General features: G+C 39.2%; 1 protein-coding gene across 2 annotated transcripts in view; it reads right to left on the bottom strand.

Moving 5' to 3' along the window:
* Positions 1-8,365: 8,365 nt before the first annotated feature.
* Positions 8,366-19,108, bottom strand: part of LOC306872466 (zinc finger protein 827-like) — a 72,999-nt gene continuing 62,256 nt past the window's right edge. Inside the window, exons 11-13 of one of the 2 annotated variants that reach the window (XM_079421031.1) lie at positions 17,856-18,053; positions 16,838-17,015; positions 8,366-10,249 (exon numbers count right to left, since the gene is read on the bottom strand). In XM_079421031.1, the coding sequence (XP_079277157.1) occupies positions 9,379-10,249; positions 16,838-17,015; positions 17,856-18,053 (1,247 nt within the window). In that variant the 3' untranslated portion in view covers positions 8,366-9,378. Of the gene's footprint in view, positions 10,250-14,474; positions 15,436-16,837; positions 17,016-17,855; positions 18,054-19,108 lie in introns of those variants that run through there. The other variant, XM_079421030.1, reaches the window with a different exon arrangement.

Below are 19,108 nucleotides of genomic sequence, written 5' to 3'. Positions count from 1 at the left end.
AAACAGAATATGTGTAGAATCCTTGACTGTTAACTTTCAGCAAGAAGCAACAAAATCGAGCCAAAATTATTTATTTCCAATACATAGGCCATTTGCCCCCAAACCAGACACTGAAACATCAGAAAATTGGTAGCAATTTCAAACATTACTTATTTGCTCTGAACCCAACTGCTAGCGTGCAGCCTGCTGAGTGCATATGAGATAAACCAGTGTCACAAAGTTAATTGCATTACTCAAAACTGTTGGCCTAGCGTTATCATCTGGATGAGCACATTTATGATGCATGTCGTCTTTGGACATAATTCCAACATGGTGCGATAGTAATATAATAATGTTTCTTTGATTCTCACTAGTATAAATATGCAGATTTCCCCCTGCATTCAAAATAAAGACTTCATTATAATGTTGAATAATTAGAGACAGTAGTACAACATACATTTAAATCATTAGTGGCATAAATGGCATTTTTGAAAAAATGGTGCTGCTGCCACCTATTGTTCTATTGTAGCACCCAGTTCCAAAATTATATTTCCTGCAAAATTGCAATATTTTTTAAGCTCTGGATAGTCTTGTCAGGAAAGAGGTTGTGCTGTTTAGAGTCTGAGTTTGTTCAAGGGCTTTTTGTCTTTAATGATAGAATTGATGAAACCAGAAAGAATAGTTGAGGGACAAAGAGGGGAAACAAGATAACATGATGCAGGGTAGATCCGAAACTGCATCCCTAAGGGGACAACTCCTTACATCTGGAGCATGTGCACTATTCACTTTGTGATAAGGTTGTGAGACTTGCACATCACAAACCCTTATGAACCCAGTATTTATACCAGTTTTTGTTATGAAGATTATAAGAAGATACCAACCTCCACAGCTCTATTAGAGAAAGTTTAATGGTCAACTTGCATTTTTTTAAAATTATATTTATAATTCTTATTATTTATTTAGAAATCAATTGTGTGATACATCAGGTTGAAACAGACTGTTGATAGTAGATAAGATTGCTTCAAAAAACATTCAAAGAAAGAAAGAAAGAGAGAAAGAAAGAATCTCCCCTTTTCCCCCAAAAGCAAATTCAAGATTCTGTATTTGGTAATGTATTATAGGGGAATTAGAATTTCCCCATAAAATGTTTCACTATGTTTTTATTAATAATAAGCATTAAGGACTTCTTTAGTGACTCAATTTCTAGAAAAATAGGTTACAATATCACATGCCTTATAAACCAATACAATTATAGCCTTGATGTCATTGAGCCACTTTTGGAGTTGTGTTTGCGGTTATCATAAAACGTGAATGAGCAGTAGCATACACAGAATACTTCCTATTGAAAAAATTGGCTGTGACCTCTTTAATAAAACAGCATTTTTTCATCATATTAAACTCTGAAATTAATATTTAATGGACAACACATTGAAGATTAGAGAGTTCATTAAGCTTAAGCATCTTCTGTATTGACATCAGTCCAAAAAGAAAGAAAGAAAGAAAGAAAGAAAGAAAGAAAGAAAGATAAAAAAAGGAGGAAAAAACCTCTCATCTCATTTTCAGTGTACCACTACCTTGTTTTTTTTTTTGGGCTAACCTTGGAGGCTCCCCTAAGGCGTAGGGCTCTGTGTATACTCTAATTGGTTACCATGGCAAACTGACATCCTGAATGATAGCATCATTCAAAAAAATTGCAACACACTCTATACAGTAAGATAGTTCAAGTATAGTGACTACACAAACAATCCCCTCCTTAAAACCACCCTGTCTAGAGAGGCCAGCTTGCCAAGGACTTGTGTATAATCCCTCTTCCCAGTGAGCGTTCCCTGTTGCGCCTCCAGATTGTCAGCATTCCCACTGAGCTACACCCCTGGTCTTATCTGACACGTGGGATCACGCTATGGGTGGGTGTGGCCTGTGTGGTCATCGATAAATCATCTTGAATGTTTCACAACACATAAAAATCTCATACCAACTTCCCTACCCCTAACCGATAATGTTAAGCAAAATGTGAGTTAAATATTCAAACCATGCCATTTTAGTTTTCTTCTACAAATCTTAGTGCTCTTTTAAAATGACAGGACTATGTTCGGGTTTCAACTCGTACCCAAGCAATGCTGTACCAGGTGAGCTAATGAGCAAGTTTACTAGAAAAGCCATACATATGGAGCTGATTATGTGGTCAAAATGTATTTGCAAAATGTAAATGTAAAACAATGCACTATGGTAAAAGCGTTTTGAGGTCATAACAAAATTGTAGAAGGAATTGTGCTGAAGTAAATCTTATAATCAAAATCTGTAATCGCAATTTATGTGAAAAGCAACAAAAGTCGTTGGTATTTTTTTTTACTGTTTCTGATGTTCATTTCACCTGGAAACTGCAGTGAAATTTATATATAGGAGTATATGTTTGGAGTTTTGCAAAAATATAGGCACATTTTTTTATGTTGCTTTTTTGACAGCTGATGCCAATTTGACAATAATTTTCTGTATCTAAATCAAGATGAGCAAAATTATAATCAACCAGTAATTCAGTCAACCTGTTCAGCAGTTCTGCCTCCATATACAGTGATTCCGTGTCTTTCTGTGCCCCTGCTCTGTTTGTTTTCTCATCTCCAACCTGAACAGGGATCTCTCTTCACTTGACTCTCTGCAGTTCCCTAACGCCCTCAGATCCAGCCATCTGACAGGGGTGAAGTGAGGGAGCCTGGGAAATATTGATGTTGAGACAACTTGGGAGGAGAACGTGAAGAAGGAAGAGAGCAAGGCGATGGAATGAAGGAAAAAGGGAGAAGGGAGGTGGAAGAGGGGGTCTTCCTTTAGACAGGCACTCCTCTAAGCAGCTTTTCCTCTGGAGGCAGGGTTGCATGAGGTCACAGAGGGATTACACTTTTGGCAAACAGGAGGGAGCTCCTCTCACTCAGGCTTTTGCAGCAGCCAAAGACTGCAACTCCCCCATGACTCGAACCCGGCTGTAATAAAGCCAAGGCTGGCTTGAACCTACAAACAAAAAAGCCAGCAGCCTATCGATTGCCTGCCGCCAACTTTCACACGCCTGTGTCAAAAGGTCGCCTCGGCATAGACAAGCTCCAAGCAAGGCTGAGTAAAAAATCCCTTTACTGTTTCAAACTAGATGCATCTTGGGTTTGAATGATACATTTTTTAAATTTTAATCCCTGACCTTATTATACAATTATTCAAGAGGATTACAGTTACTCACTTCTTAAAAAATGGATCAGATGCCATTCTGTTTTCACTCTCTCAGCTCACTCTCAGCAGAAAAAGATATAGCCTTAAAATAATATATGATTGCTGTATTCAAGTGTCTGTATGACTAAATTAGCCAGTATCTGGCAGAGAGATACAGTGTGACCTCATCACCCTGGAGACCCACTTAATCAACTTTCCCTTTCCAGCAGAGGTCAAGCTAAGCAGAGGCTCTTGCTGGCCTCCAGCCCTGCTTTGATGTTAATTAAGATGCAATAGAACATGGAGAGGATTCATTAAAGCCAGAGTCAATCTAGTGGCACAAAGCTCCAACATGGTGGACTTAAAACCACCTCCAAGGTGACATCCTCCAGACTCGGACGCACATCAAACCCCAGCTTGTTGTTCCTCTCGGTAGAGTGACCCAGAGTTCATTGGTGTCTGAACACGTGATTGGACGTTTGCTGTTACCCGCACGGATGTTGAAAGCATAGCAAGGCATGCCCCACCTCGGTCATAGTAGCTACTTAGAAAACGATAATGTACTGTCAGATGGTCATTATAGTACAATAAATAAATATATATACTATATATATTTATTGAGTGCATCATTTGCATTCTGGAAGCAAAAATCCCATTCATGTTCTCCATAGGCAAACTGATTTTGAACGAAAATTTATGAACCTTTGTAGACAGATCTACTGTGAGCTCCAAGTTTGTTAATCAGTGGTACAAGCTTTTGTTGAAGCCATCTGTCTGCATTATTTCAACCTGCTTTTCTTAATAACAGCATTTAACTTTCCGGGTAATTCCTGATAAAAACTACATTACCGATTAAACAATCGGAAACAAGCAAATCACGCTAAAAGTATAAGCTGTTATTTTTATTCTCATTGTACATTTGCCTTTTTGACAAAATTTTAAATACTTTTTGTTTTTGCCTCAAATGTTTGTAATGTTGTAATTAACTTAATATCTGGTTGGTTTGGTTGATGGCTTATAACTCCCTATGAGAAAATTACTTACAGAGCCAAGCTGAAAAAGTGGGCAACACTGGCGCATTCTATAAGACCCTATATAATCAACCTTTTACAGTTCATTATGCAGACTTTTTCTCTTTGCATTTGTGATATTCATTTTTCAGATAGAATTTAGTCACTAACTAAACCGCATGACAGAATGACTCGTAATAAATCAATCAAACCTCTGGCTGTATACATGGATGTAGGGGAGGAAATCCATACAGATTGCCTGCCTCCACCAGCATTATGGATCAAGTCTGAGAGGGAAAGATGCCGTCCAAGGTGCTCCATAGCTCCAGGGCTAACAGTGATGAATGGAGCTCTTAATGTCGGCAAACACTTTATCTCTGCTTCATCTGTTTTCATTAGGCAGGACCAACCTTTGGCTTGGACAGAGCGCTCTAGCGCTCCCAGGACTGCTGAAGGCAAAACTAGGTGGATAGCTTCGCTTTTTTAGGCACAGGCAACCTCTCTTTTGGATGCCAAGGGATAGAGTCATGATCCTGCTGTAATCAGGAATTCTGATTATTTTGTGACTTAAGATGAAGTCTAAGAGGTATCTGGGGATATGTACACTGATCGGCCACAACATTACATCCACTGACAGATGAAGTGACAATATCGATTATATTGTTACAATGGCATCTTGTCAATGGCTGGGATTTATTAGACAGCAAGAGAACAGCCAGTTCTTAAATTTCATATGTTGGAAGAAGGAAAAATGAAAAAGTGAAAAAAGTGACTTTGGCAAGGGCCAAACAGTGATGGCTATGCAACTGGGTTAGAGCTTCTCCAAAACAATAAGTCTTGTAGGGTGTTTCCATTATGCAGTGATCGATACAATGGTACAAGGAAGTTCAATCAGTGAACTGGCGTCAAGGTCATGGGCACAAGGTGCATTGATGCATGTGAGGAGTTGCTCAAATTGCTTTAAAACCTAAAGCTGGCCATGATAGGAAGATGTCAGTTTGCTGCGTATAAGGTTGCATAGCTGCAGTCAATGATGACCCATGTCCACTGCAAAAGCGCCTACAATGGATAGGCGAGTATCAAACCTGGACCATAGAGCAGTGCAAGATGGTTGCTTTTCTTTCAGGTGGTTAGCTGGGTTTGTGGGTGTTGTTACCTGAGGAGGAAATAGCAGCAGGATGCACTATGCAGTGTTTCTTCAGGTTTTATGAAGGTAAATTTAAGACTTTTTTTTAAAGACCAAGTGAAGAAAAAAGTATTTACTATTTTTGAAAAGATTAATTTACTGGAGAAAATGACATAGGAAGATAAGAAAAGATCAGTTTTGTTTTCAGAGAATTGTATCAAATACCATGAACTCATTAAGAAAGCATCATCATGAATCAATCAAGAAATAACATGCTTAAAACAAGAATAAATATCTCCCAGTGGGGTCAAAAAATATTCTTGTTTTCTTTTTGAATTAAGCTTAAGACATTGGCAGATATTTCTTCTCGTTAATCAAAAACTGCTTTTGTTCAGTTTCATAAGACTTCATATGTTCATTTTGCATCTCAAGTAAATGTATCTTGATTTAAGAATGATTAAATATTTGTATTGAAAAACACAACAAAAATACTGAGGAAGATAAAACAGACAACAAGACCTTTAAGGTAATATGTGATGTAAGCTTTACTTTCAAATCATGTTACATTTAGAACTGGCAATTTGAACATAAAGAATGCAAAACCAATAAAACCAAAATACAAAACAAAATAAAAAGTACAAATGATCTAATTACCAGTTATTGTCACAAACAACCCTGTACAGCCTTAAGAATGAAGTAATAAAAAAGCTTTATACAGCACATAAGTTTACTGGGTGCCAAATAAGAAAGAAAACAAAATGATACTTGAGCCTTATTGAGTTGTAGAGTACAGCAAGAGATAAAGCAAACAGATTGTGCAGAGTAACCCGCAAAGCTAAATGCAAAACGAGTTGGTCTTTTTTCGGACCAAAAAAAATAAAAAAGTAAGTGCTACAAACTAGAGATCAAGAGCAATTTCATGCATCTTTTGAAGTGCTAAAAAGGTAGTCAGTCCTGTTTGATACGCAATGACGCTAAAACCAAAAATGCTGCTCCTTGCGATTAGGCAAACAGAATGCCATGTAGTATTTATAAATACTGGTATTGGAACAGAGAGAGATCCCTGTTGCGCTCCTCTTGCCCACACAACTGAGCATGAAAGTGCAGCAGCCATGTTCTTCTACATGATGAATACATGGTGTTCCAAGGCAGACAGACAAAAGGATGTTGCCCAATGGACATTCCGTTTGAATTCATTCTATCAAAATAGGTCCTGAGGATCAGTTTCACTTCATCTCAGGCTCTCAGGCTCTCAGGCCACTCCTTGCCACCAAGTGGCACTAGAGCATAAAAGATAATGGGTTGAGCAGGAGCTTTATTAACAAGCAAAGAAGCTCCACTTAAAATACAACATACCACTAGACTGCATGCTGGGCATCTACATGAAGAAAAATAAATGATGATACTACGAGAGCAAAAAAGTATAAAGTATTACAAGTATAAAATAAGGATACTGTGCGGGAACCAAGAAACTGTCTACCATCTTTTAATGGCTCTATTTCTAGCCTGCATTTCATTTATAAACTGGCCTTAAATACAGAATTTTTCATCCGAATCCTCTCAATGGGCAAGTTAGAGGAGAACAAACTTAAGAAGAATTATCTCTTTGCAGTTCAAGGTTGACCTATCAAAGTAACGCTGCTACTTTTTTCCTTTTAAAATGTCTTAAGGTCAGCTGCATTCGAAAACTTGATTGATATTAACAGGCCACGCTTTTATCTTTGTCCCTTATCTGCTATTCTTGCATGAATGAAGGAGGGAGAGCATTGTACATGTATGATGGACAACATTCAAATTATTGATCAGATCCTGCTGGCTGGACAAAAAGGGGACTGCAGTTTCGCTGAATGCATCTATCGTTAAAGGATAAAATATTTCAGGACCTCAAGTTCGAGCTTTGCACGTGTTGTCTCATGACATGCTAAGCAGAATTGGTTTATTTAGACCAACATATTGACTAGGATTATTAATCAGCCAATATTTGGCCATGTTGAGCTTATGGGCATCAGCTGATTGGTGTTTGGTTACTAAACCAAACACATGCTACTGTAAGTTACTCTTTTAGCACCAATTAAAGTTTCCTATATTCTAAATTCTTAAAATAAATCCGTCTATCCAGTAACTAAGCAAAGTTGCTCATCAAAAGATCAATCCGTTACCGCCGATGTTACAGTTTATCTGTTTTGAACATGATTTAAACTGTATTTGGATCAAAAGCGATTTATTCAGAGCTCGGCAACATTACGGGCAGTTAATCTTTTCCATTTTAGAGCATTGGATAGAGTTGCGTTCGTTTAGAAAAGTGCAATTTTTACAGCACTGTGCAAAACCGCTGTTAAAAATTTAGCCTGGCCCTTTGGTGTCCAGGGTGGATTTTGAACTCAGCTGCCGCATTACACATGCCATACGATCCATCAAAACAGAGCAGTCTGCTGTTTGGCAAATACCTACAGGAAAAAGGCTTAGAATTTGTGTTTTCAACCATTGTAGCAGACAAAAAAAAAAAAAAAAAAAAAACAACAATAAAGAAAAACTTACTAAAGTAGCATTGAGGCTGTTTGACAAGGCAGTCAAATAATTGGCATCAAGAACGTTTTCTATTGGGTGTAAGTGCTTTTGTTTGAAACATTTCAAAATTTTAAGTGCAATTAAAACTCAAAAATAATCGAGAGGGGTACATAGAATTATGGTACCATGTTTGCCCACATATGAAAAGCCATGCTTCCAAAGATCCTACTCAAAATAATGGCTGCCTCCACATTGCACTTGAGAGCCATTTTCCAATGGGGTTCTCATAATAGCTTGTTAGTACAGGATATATATTTTTATATATATATTTGTATTTTACATTTCAAAGGCTCTTTCAAATTAAAAGTAATAATAATAATAATAAAACAACTAGAAGAACAATTTAAGACACAGAAGGCCACCGAGATACCATTGTTTTTCCATGATCTCACTTACCACAGTCCAGCTACCTCTGTATCACTTTAACATTAACCAACAGAAAGTACATTCATTCAAGTCATTTTGGAACAGGTTTTTTTTTTTTTTTACACACAAAATTACAAAAAAGCTCCAAAAAGCACCATTGAATCGGCCTTTGTGACAGAATAACTGGGTCTTTCCCAAAAACCTGTCACCTCATACATTTTAAACGTACAGGTGCGCATTATATACGTTAGCTATGCACAGGGCGCTTGACTGGTCACTTATATCTCATGCCTACTGGATACGGCCATCCCACCTCGGTCAGCTATGGCACTATCTGTAGCGACCAAAAGTATGGTGAAGATATCAAAGGGCTGCATCATGGGTTGACGACCACTGCGGCAGTGGTAATGATTGCTTTTGCCATTAGCGTGCCCTGAATGGCTTTTATTAAGAAATGCCATCAGCTGCGCCTCGCAGGTGTTGTAAAGGGCCTTATGCTTGTTGCTGAGGCAAGATTAAAATTTGCAGATGGTCTCGCCATTCAGCAAAACCAGTCAACGCCAACAGGCGTGGGGGGAGAAGAGAAAAGAAAGACTACAAAACTATGTACAGCTTGATAAATTAACAAGTGCGTGGTCTGAGGCTTTGCCTTGGGAACAAGACTCAAAAGATAGCAATCCGTTTCATTGGTTTTTGTCGTGCCATATACTGTATACCCCAAGATACTGAGCCCCTAAATGACTTCAAAAAACAATTGCAACACATAGCGAACATGCTTTCGGATTCCTGACAAAATGCACAAAAAAAGCTTAGCGCTTGCGAGCTAATATGTTCTTTGTTTCCTTTCGCCCATCGAAACGAATACAAAACTCTAAAGCACTGTTATTGGATTCCGGGTCATTCACAATTTGTAGAGGAAAACAACTGTTGTAATACCTCTTAAAAAAGAGCAACGATTGGATTGCGATAGAACAGAAATCGAAATGCCTTGAGCGTGAATAGCTTTTCCTCTGATAAATGGATGTTTTACTATCATTACTACTTTTTAGGGCAGCATTTTATCCTGCCTGTGGAACAGTTAGTGGCTTCGATGATACAGGGAAATGGCGGTTGGAGGAAAAGAAGAAGGGACGAGGATGGTCAAATGGTCTTAGCTCTCTCTGTCAATCCCAGGTATGCCAGGAAGGAGTGTTTGAGTGACGTGGGAGAGGGCGGCGACTGCGAGGACGAATTGGACCAGAATGCCGAGAAGGGCGGCGAGGAGTTTGAGGGCGAGGGGCTGTGGAATGTGAAGCGGCGGGCCGTAAAGAGCGTGGTGAGGGGGATGAGGTGAGCCAGATCACAGTTCCTGTACTGTTCCAAGTAGCGAGCCGCCAGTGTGGAGAACATGCCGTTGGCCGAGAGGTAGCGCGTGGTTGGGGTGCCATCTTGCCACTTGCTGGTGATCGACAGGGCGACGGACTGCAAGGCTTGAGAGGCGGACAGGTTCATGAGCGGACTGGTGCTCCCGCTGTCCCCGCTCCCGCTGCTGCTCCTACCTCGCTCCAAAAGGCCCGGGTGTGGCGTACCTGGCCGAGCCTCACCTTCCTCGGCGCTCCCCTCCCCGCCTTGGTGCTTTTTAACATGGCGGCTGTAGACGAACGGGTGAGTGGTGGTGAACGGGCACTGGGTGCAACCGAAGGTCTGTCTCGGTGCATGCTTGAGCCGCTTGTGGAGGTTGAGATTGTCCTTGCGTTTGCAGCTGTAGCTGCAGCGGTCGCAGTGGAAAGGCCGCTCGCCGGTGTGCACACGCACATGCTCGATGAGCTTGTTGGCTGTTTTGGAGAGGTAGCCGCATTGCTCGCACTTGTAGTGGTTACCCAGGCGGTGAGCGCGCGTGTGCCTTTCCAGCTCTGCCTGATTGGCCCACACGGCTTGGCAGATGCGGCAGCGATACTCCATCTTGTAGTGCGTCTTCAGGTGGCCCTCCATGGCGGCTGGCCTGTTGGTGGAGTAGATGCAGAGAGGGCACCTGGTCAAAGAGACAGGAGGAGCAGGGTGTAGGACACAGAGGTGGAAGACATTAAATAATGCACCTCGCCAATGAGAAAACACACTCTGTTCTCTTAAATGGAATGAAGAACACACAAAGAATGCACAAAGGGAAGGGATGAAGGAGGCATTTAGTGTGTCTTACCCTCTGTCGTGTTTATAAGCTACAGTCTGTGTGTACGTATAAACTGCTACATGTGAGAGAGGGTGTATGTGTGTATGGCTGTGTGGTTGCGGACAGGTTGGAACGGGAATCAGATGAAGGTAAATGAATAAATGAGTGGCACTTACATTTAAATAGCACCTTTCATCTGCTCAGGGCCCCAAAGCGCTTCACAAACCCTGCAGAACAGAATGACCTCAGAAAGCACACTGTGAAGGGCGCCTCTCTACCTCAACACTGAACTAGAGCGCTGTGAAACTCTCTCTCTCTCTCTCTCTCACCCTGACTAAAAAAAAAAAAAAACAGCTGGACAGCTGTTATACAGCAAGAGTCCCATCAGCTGACCGTAAGCTCTAAATGTATTTGGTCACTTTTGGGTTTTGTGCTCTTGTGTTCTGAATCTGTATTGTGCAAAGACTCTGAAGTTTGATACCTTTTTTAAAATCCCATAGCAGACACTGCACCCCGTCTTGTATGACATCATACAACATATTCCACTGGTACACCTCAATTACAGACCAGCCTGGTAATTGTTGGCTTAAAACATTATGAAGGCTTTACCATCAGATGAATACAGAGAAACAGAGAAAAGGGAAGTTAAAATATAAGTGTTTGTTAATAAAAAAAAGAAGCTGGTTGTGATCAAAAGCAAACCATTTCATCCGAGAAACATGAAAGTCACACACACACACACACACACACACACACACACACACACACACACACACACACACACACACATATATACAGTTGTGCTCAAAATTATTTATACCCTTGGTAAATATGATCAAAGGTGGCTGTGAAAATAAATCTGTATCATTAATCCTTTCAATCGTTTATTTAAAAAATTTACATCTAACCTTTCATTGGAGAATAAGAAATTAAAATGGGAGAGAAATATCATTATGAAATAAATGTTTTTCTCTAATACACATTGGCCACAGTTAATCATACCCTTTTATTCAAACTTTTTGCAACCTCCTTTTGCCAAGATAACAGCTCTGAATCTTCAACTATAATGCCTGATAAGTTTGGAGAACATCTGACAAGCGATCAGAGATGATTCCTTCATCCAGAATCTCTCCAGACCCTTTAGATTCCCAGCTCCATGTTGGTGCTTCTTCTCTTCAGTTCACCTCACTCATTTTCTACAGGGTTCAGGTCAGAGGACTGGAATGTCAATGGCAGAAGCTTGGTTTTGTTCTCAGTGACCCATTTTTGTTTTGGTTTGTTTTGGTAATCTTTCCCTCTATCCTTCCCTTGCTAGCTTGTACTTATTTTAACAATGACTGAGACTTGTTACGAGCACTTCCTCTGTCTGATTGCCTCTTCAAGATGAATCGCTTCTTGTATTCCCCAATTGTAAGTCGCTTTGGATAAAAGCGTCTGCCAAATGACTAAATGTAAATGTCATTGTCCTGTTGGAAGACCCAACCAAGGCCACATTATAAGATTTCCAGCATGGACATTCAGTTTTTAATTTTTTATATGTTGGTATTTAATTGACTCCATGATGCCATGTATCTAAACATGATGTCCAGGACCTCTGGCAGAAAAATAGGCCCACAACATTAAAGATATAGCAGTATATTTCATTGCACACATGGGGTACTTTTTTTTATCCCTGTGTGCACCAAACCCATCTTGAGTGTTTGCTGCTAAAAATCTAATTTTTTAGTTTCATCTGACCATAGAAGCCAGTCTCATTTGAAGTTCCAGTTGTGTCTGATAACTGAATATGCTGGAGTTTGTTTTTGGATAAGCGAGGAGAATTTTTCATGAAACTCATTTGAACAACATGTGGTGATGTAGGGGCTGTTTGAAATTTTTTTTTTTTTTGATGATGATTTCTGACCCCAAGACTCAACTAATCTCTGCTATTCTCCATCTGTGATTCTTGGAGAGTCTTTGGCCACTCAAACTCTCCTCCTCACTGTGCATTAGGACAATATAGACACACGTCATCTTACAGACAGATTTGTAATATCTTTAGTTGATTGTAACTTCTTAATTATAGCCCTGATGGTGGAAATGGGAATTTTTAATGCTTTAGCTCTTTTCTTACAGCCACTTTCTAAATTTGTGAAGTTCAACAATCTTTTGCTGCACAACATAAATATATTCTTTGGTTTTACTCCTTGTGATCAATGATTAAGGGAATTTGGCCTTTGTGTTCCTCATATCTATAATCCTGTGAAACAGGAAGCCAAGGCTGGACGATTTCATGTTCCTAGTCACCCTGGTGTGATAAAAAATGCAAATATGAATGGGAATATAGTTCAGATATATTTTAATCATAAGAATTTCTAGGGGTACCAATAATTGTGACCATCGTGTACTAGAGAAAAATATTTATTTCCTAATGTGATTTTCCCCCACTTTCAATTTTTTATTTTTTTACTTCAAATAAAGGTTAGATTTTTTTTAATTTTTGAATGAAAGATCAAATGAATATACAAGGCAGACTTATTTTCACAGCCTTCTTTGATCATATTTACCAAGGGTATGAATAAATTTGAGCACAAGTGTGTATATATAGTCTGACAAAAACGATCCGAACAGTCACTTCAACTTGTCACTTTAACAGACTGATAAGCTCTTCTTGCACTACACTCATAACAAAACAAAACAAATCTGCACAGTTTTGTTTTTGTACATTCAACTGGTTTGCACTCCATCTATTCTGCCATGTGCCTTATGCACTTTATCTATCTCTCTTTTTTATTTTTCTACAATGTCCTCAGACTGATAAGCTCTTTTGCACTATAAATATATCTACACAGTGTTGTTTTTATTTAACTGGTTTTGCACTCTATCTGCCAGGCGCCTTATGCCACTTTATCGATCTTATTCTTATTTTTTTCTACAATATCCTCATTTGTATATTTGTATAGTTGTATGTACATATGTTTAAACTGTATTTATCTGTATCTGAACGTGTTTAATGTTAACTGTATGCACCAAGGGTCTGAGAGTAACGCAATTTCAATTCTCTGTATGTATGTGCTGTACATGTGGAAGAATTGACAATAAAGCTGACTTGACTTGACATATATACACATACATACATACATATATATATATATATATATATGAAGTCGTGGCCTAATGATTAGAGAGTCGGACTCGTAATCCAAAGGTTGCGGGTTCGAGTGTCGGGCCGGCAGGGATTGTAGGTGGGGGGAGTGAATGTCCAGCGCTCTCTCCACCCTCAATACCACGACTGAGGTGCCCTTGAGCAAGGCACCAAACCCCCAACTGCTCCCCGGGCTCCGCAGCATAAATGGCTGCCCACTGCTCCGGGTGTGTGTTCACGGTGTGTGTGTGTTCACTGCTGTGTGTGTGCACGTTGGATGGGTTAAATGCAGAGCACGAATTCCGAGTATGGGTCACCATACTTGGCAGTATGTCACTTCACTCATATGTATATACATATATATATATATATATACATGTGTATACACACACATATATATATATATATATATATATATATATATATAAATCTCTTAGCTCTGTAATCTTTTGGTACAAAGTTGCTTCAACAAACCGCAAATGAATATTCCATTGAGTTATGAAAAAGCAACCTCTGAGGAGTAACATTTTCCTATGGGATATATTTACTGCTGCTTTTCTTCGTTACATCTTATATGGGATTATGTAAATAGTATAGAATTAGCAGAGAATCCCCAGAGACTATATATCTAAGATAAGGACACTTAAGTACAGGTATTTATACACAAAAATATACAGTCCAGTTCCAAACTATGACACCTTGTATGGAATATTCATAAGCAGACATTAATCCAGCCAACTGGAACCCTGCTGTGGGAGAAAGATCCCGTGAAAAAAACATGCAGTGATTTGTAAGCAGTCAGCTGCTGTACATATACTGTAACATTAATGCCAACCACACACACTTAAACCTCAGAGTCATTGAACCATTACAGATTCAAAATGTAAGAACACATAGTCAAAACAGCAGTTATTTAAGATACTACCAACAAACATTCTATTTGCTCAAATACTGTGAATATAAAATAATCATTGGAGGATGTTTTTATTTCATTGTTTTTCCAGTGTCTTTTATATAAGAGCTAACAAATAAAAACAGAAAAATAAACCATAGATTACATGCTGAGTCCCTTTAAAATAAGTTCCCATCTGATACATTTTTAAATAAAAGGCAGAAAATAGATGGCCTGCCTTTATTCAGTCATCTTAATGGATAATTTGAATGGAAAATTTGGAATAGAAAATTCTCAAATGACACTTTTTGTTCTGCTTTTTATTATAAATGCTAAATAAGACCCCAAGTAAAGTACTGTCTGTCCCTCCAAGTTAGTTACATATTGCTAATGATGTAAGTTTAATTTCCTCCTTTACTTGTGGTAATGGCTAAGCGCTCTAATGAGTGATAACTACAAACTATCAAATGTGTCTAGCATGGGAAAGCATAGCCATAAATGACAAGATGAGGCAATGAAATCTGAAATACATGACCTTAAGACATGAATTATGTATGTCAAACAACTAGACAAATACAACAGAAAATATCAAAGACTGGACTTTGTGTTAAGTATATATATAAATATACAAAGGCCCCCAAACAACATCTCAACTTGGGGCTCAGAATGTCTTGTTAGTGTTTGGAAATCGAGTGTGTATTTGAATTCAGATGAGTATTCATTGTGTTTAAATGTGTTGTTGTAACTGTGGTGGCGGTTATGACAGGCTGAGAAAGAACAGTGTGAACTGTAGCCTAATGGTCTTGGCAGTGGAGCTGCTCAACAGATGGACAAGTGCTGACTGGCTTGTTGTGATTCCTTCAGATATATTTTCACATGCGGGCCCAGACCTTTTGCAGTAATGTCTACCACAGGCTTTCCAAAGGAAGGGTCTCGTTCCTGAACGTGCCTGTGATTTGTGTGCTCACCTGCAGAATTAGTGTCCCTGACTGTCAATAACACTTGCAAAGTGGAATTATGAGGAGCCCTACTTCCCTAAACAATGATGAGGAAAGAAGGAAAAGGTTTTTGTTATTCCTTTTGTAAATCAAAATATGATTCAATAAATTGAAGGTTTGAAGAACTTTTTTGCATTGTACTTACCAAGTTGTTCTAAACTCGTATAACATTATTTTCCATTGAATGTAAAAATATCTTTGCAATTTCAATGAATAGAACTGTAAATTCTTAAAAAGCTTCAAATAGTATGAAAAACAACAATAAAAATGGTCCATATGACTTCTAGTCTTCTAAAGCTAAGTAAGGAATAGACCAAATTTCTTATTTACAGAAAATCTTTCCCTTCAAAAAGCTGTTAACATGAGAACTGCTACAATTAGATCATGAATCATTCTGATCAGTTTTGTGAAGCAGATAAACCGATTCCTTGACAATATTTTAACTTTCAAAAACTAGGGCATATATCAGGATCTCCAAAGAATAATCACTAACATTATGATCTGTTCCTCACAAAAAATAACATATGTCTTCAAAAGACTAGGAATATATGTTGTATGGACTACTTTCATGAAGTTCTTTTTGAAGCCTGAAAGTGTACATTTATGAGTTTCTTTCTTCTGTTGAACAGAAAGGAATATACTTTGAAGAATTCTGGTAAGCAAACAATTGACAGCAGCCACTGACTTCCATAGCATGGAAAAAGTACTATAGAAGTCAATGGCTACCATAAACTGTTCGGTTACCAACATTCTTCAACTGGGCTGGGTATTGAGTTTGATACTTTTTGTTCCTTTGTGCTTTTTTGTTTCTTTGTGCAGTGGCTCAGGAGATGAGTCTTTCAGTCTGTATACATTTTTTTGAGGTAATGTGTGATGTTATTTTTTTAAAACAGATTTTATACAATCGGTATAGAAAAAAGTATTGCTCCACCGGTACTGGTATTGAAGTCAAGGTATTGGTATCGATATTGAACATTTTTGAACCATACCCACCCCTACTCTTTAAAATATATTCTTTTGTGCTCAACACTCAGATTTGGAACAACTTGAGGGTGAGTAAATGATGGCAGAATTTTCATTTTCGGGTGAACTATCTCTATAATTGATGAATTGTTCCTTTATAAGCATATTAGCTGTAAAGTGAGGTTATAAGTAGTAAATTCAAATCTCTGACTAGAGTTGTGTGCTCATATGTGTTTCAGGCACATTCAGGAACTCTCTGTCTATAACATGCTTGTACTGTATGCAGCTCCACAGAGAGGTTACCCTGAAGCACTGCTTGATGAACTTAACTCATTTCTGAAACATCGACCAGTGCTCCTGGATAGACTCTGTTTAAAACCTGGGCTGTGTCCTGTCTGAGGGGGTAGGGGCTGAGGTAGGGTGGGGCGCGTTTTGTGAGGTTGTGGGGAGGCACATGCTGTACTTGCTTTCCTTACTTGAGCCCTCCAGCGGGGACGGTGTGGCACTTCTTGTGCTCCAGGAGCTGCTCGGGTGTCTTCATGAACTTGTGGCAGACGTCGCACTCGAACATGCGCGTGATCAGGTGGATCTGTAGGTGCCGCTCGTACATAGGTCGAGTTTTACACACAAAGTTGCAGAAGACGCATTCAAAGCCTAAGGATTGGGTCAGGAAGAGAGAAAAATGTCATTATCATCTCTATATATTCTGTTGTGTCAGCATGAGTTGGTTATTAAGGAACTGGATCATCAAAAATTAGACACAATCAGTTTTATAGCTCAGTGATTCTCTTTAGGGCAACTGGTTTTCAATCTCTGTAGACCAAGGGACCCTCACCATCATTTTTTTTCATTAACTTTCTTGAACTACCATTATTACATTATACAGTGGTTGTGAGAATGTTATTGTTTAGCTAATAAAAAGTCATAAACATTCAGTATTTTTTATCTAGACTACCTTTTAAAGTTTGGGATCACTACATTTTTTTCGATGTTTTTGAAATATGTCGCTTATGCTCACCAAGGCTGCATTTACATGATCATAAATACAATAAAAATACAGTAATATTATGAAATATTAAAATGAAAAATAACTGTTTTTATTGGAATATACTTTAAAATGTAATTTATTTCTGTAATACAAAGCTGAATTTTTAGCAGCCATTACTGCGGTCTTCAGTGTCACATGATCCTTCAGAAATCATTCTGATATACTGATTCGCTGCTCAAGAAACATTTCTTATTATTAACAATGTTGAAAACATATGTGCTATTTAATATTTTTGTGGAAAACAATATTTTTTTTTCGGTATTCTTTGATGAATAGAAAGTTAAAAAGAATTTAATTGAAATAGTTTGAAAAATAAATTGAAAAACTTTATTGTCACCTTTGATCGATTTAATAGATCCTTGCTGAATAAAAGTATAAATTTAGTATTAAAATAAAAAAAATTACTGAATGCAAGCTTAAAAAAAAGTAGTATATAAAAGCCTCACCTTTCTCTGCTTTTTCCTCTGTTCCTGGGCCTGAGCTTGATTGACTGCCTGCAGAAGAAGGCGGGGCCAAAAGGCTTTTTAGTTCTTCGTTACCTTGGGCAACATCTCCACCTTCAGAGCTGTTGAGGGAGTCACTGAGGGCTGAGAGAGAGGAGGAAGTGCTCTTGGTCTCACTGAGAGGGCTTCTGGAATTGAGACCTGTGAAAAAAAAAAGAAAGAAAGATATATTATGGGTCACTTCCTGAATATAAGACAAACTCCGTATTTGAATGACACGATGGTATCAAAGACTCGGCTTAGCTTAAGCCATCAGAGAATTAGGCGGGAGCATCTTTCAGCGCTTGAGGTTTGATAATGAATTCTGTAATGAGTAAAGCAAAAGGCAGAAAAATCCTCCAATTGATCGGAATCCACCCAGTGAGCCGGGCTAGAATATGTATGCCTAGAGCAGTGCGGCATTAAGCCTGAAAAGTCGGGAGGCGGGCTCTCTTCCCTAAGAGGCACTCTTGCGGGTTTAGCCTGACTTCTGTATCCAAGCAGCCAGAACACTCAAGCCTGCGCTCTTATTGATCTACGCTGTGCCTGAGAGCGGCAGGGGAGGGGGGCTGCCTAGGTCAGGGCCGCCACAGCTAAGATGGCGGGAGCATCTCAGGCCACGGCTCTCCCCTAGGGCTCTCAGAGCTCACGAAATGGCCGATACCAGCTCACACGCAAGTTTTGCTCACATGTTAAGGCCGCTGTTCCTTTGAACGAACGCATGCGGAATACAGAATAGGTGGTCATGTTTAATCTTTTGTCAGCTGCAATGACATCTTTGAATACAGATGCGCTGTGTGACTCGTATGCGTTATGAAGTGCAGGACTTCATCTCCGTGCGTGAACTTGACGGCCTCTACAAAGCTACTGTACACGGTAGACAAAATATCAGGATGAATTAACGTCCAGGTTTAGCTGAACACCTGCAGTGTAAAGCAAAGCATGTGTGATGGAGAGAACAGCTGCCAGGCGGGCACCCCGGTGACAGCCACAACTCAGCCACCTTCCTAAGCAGGAGACAAAGAAGTGCGGGCTGGTAGGCCCTGACCCGAGGTCAGCCAATCTGCAGCAAGGGGTGTCTCTGGCAGGGCGCTAAATCGCAGTTGACAAACCAACTTGTTCTTTTGCTGTTACTCTCTGAGCTCACTGTCTTGCTGAAAGTGGACTCGAGCTCTGTGGCGTGAGGGTGAGAGACATGGCGGTGTTGGGCTACTTAG

This window comes from Barbus barbus (assembly GCF_936440315.1).
Source record: "Barbus barbus genome assembly, chromosome: 7".
NCBI classification, from domain to species: domain Eukaryota; kingdom Metazoa; phylum Chordata; class Actinopteri; order Cypriniformes; family Cyprinidae; genus Barbus; species Barbus barbus.
Note: the sequence above shows the minus strand (reverse complement) of the source record. Positions and strands in the feature narration are given on the sequence as shown.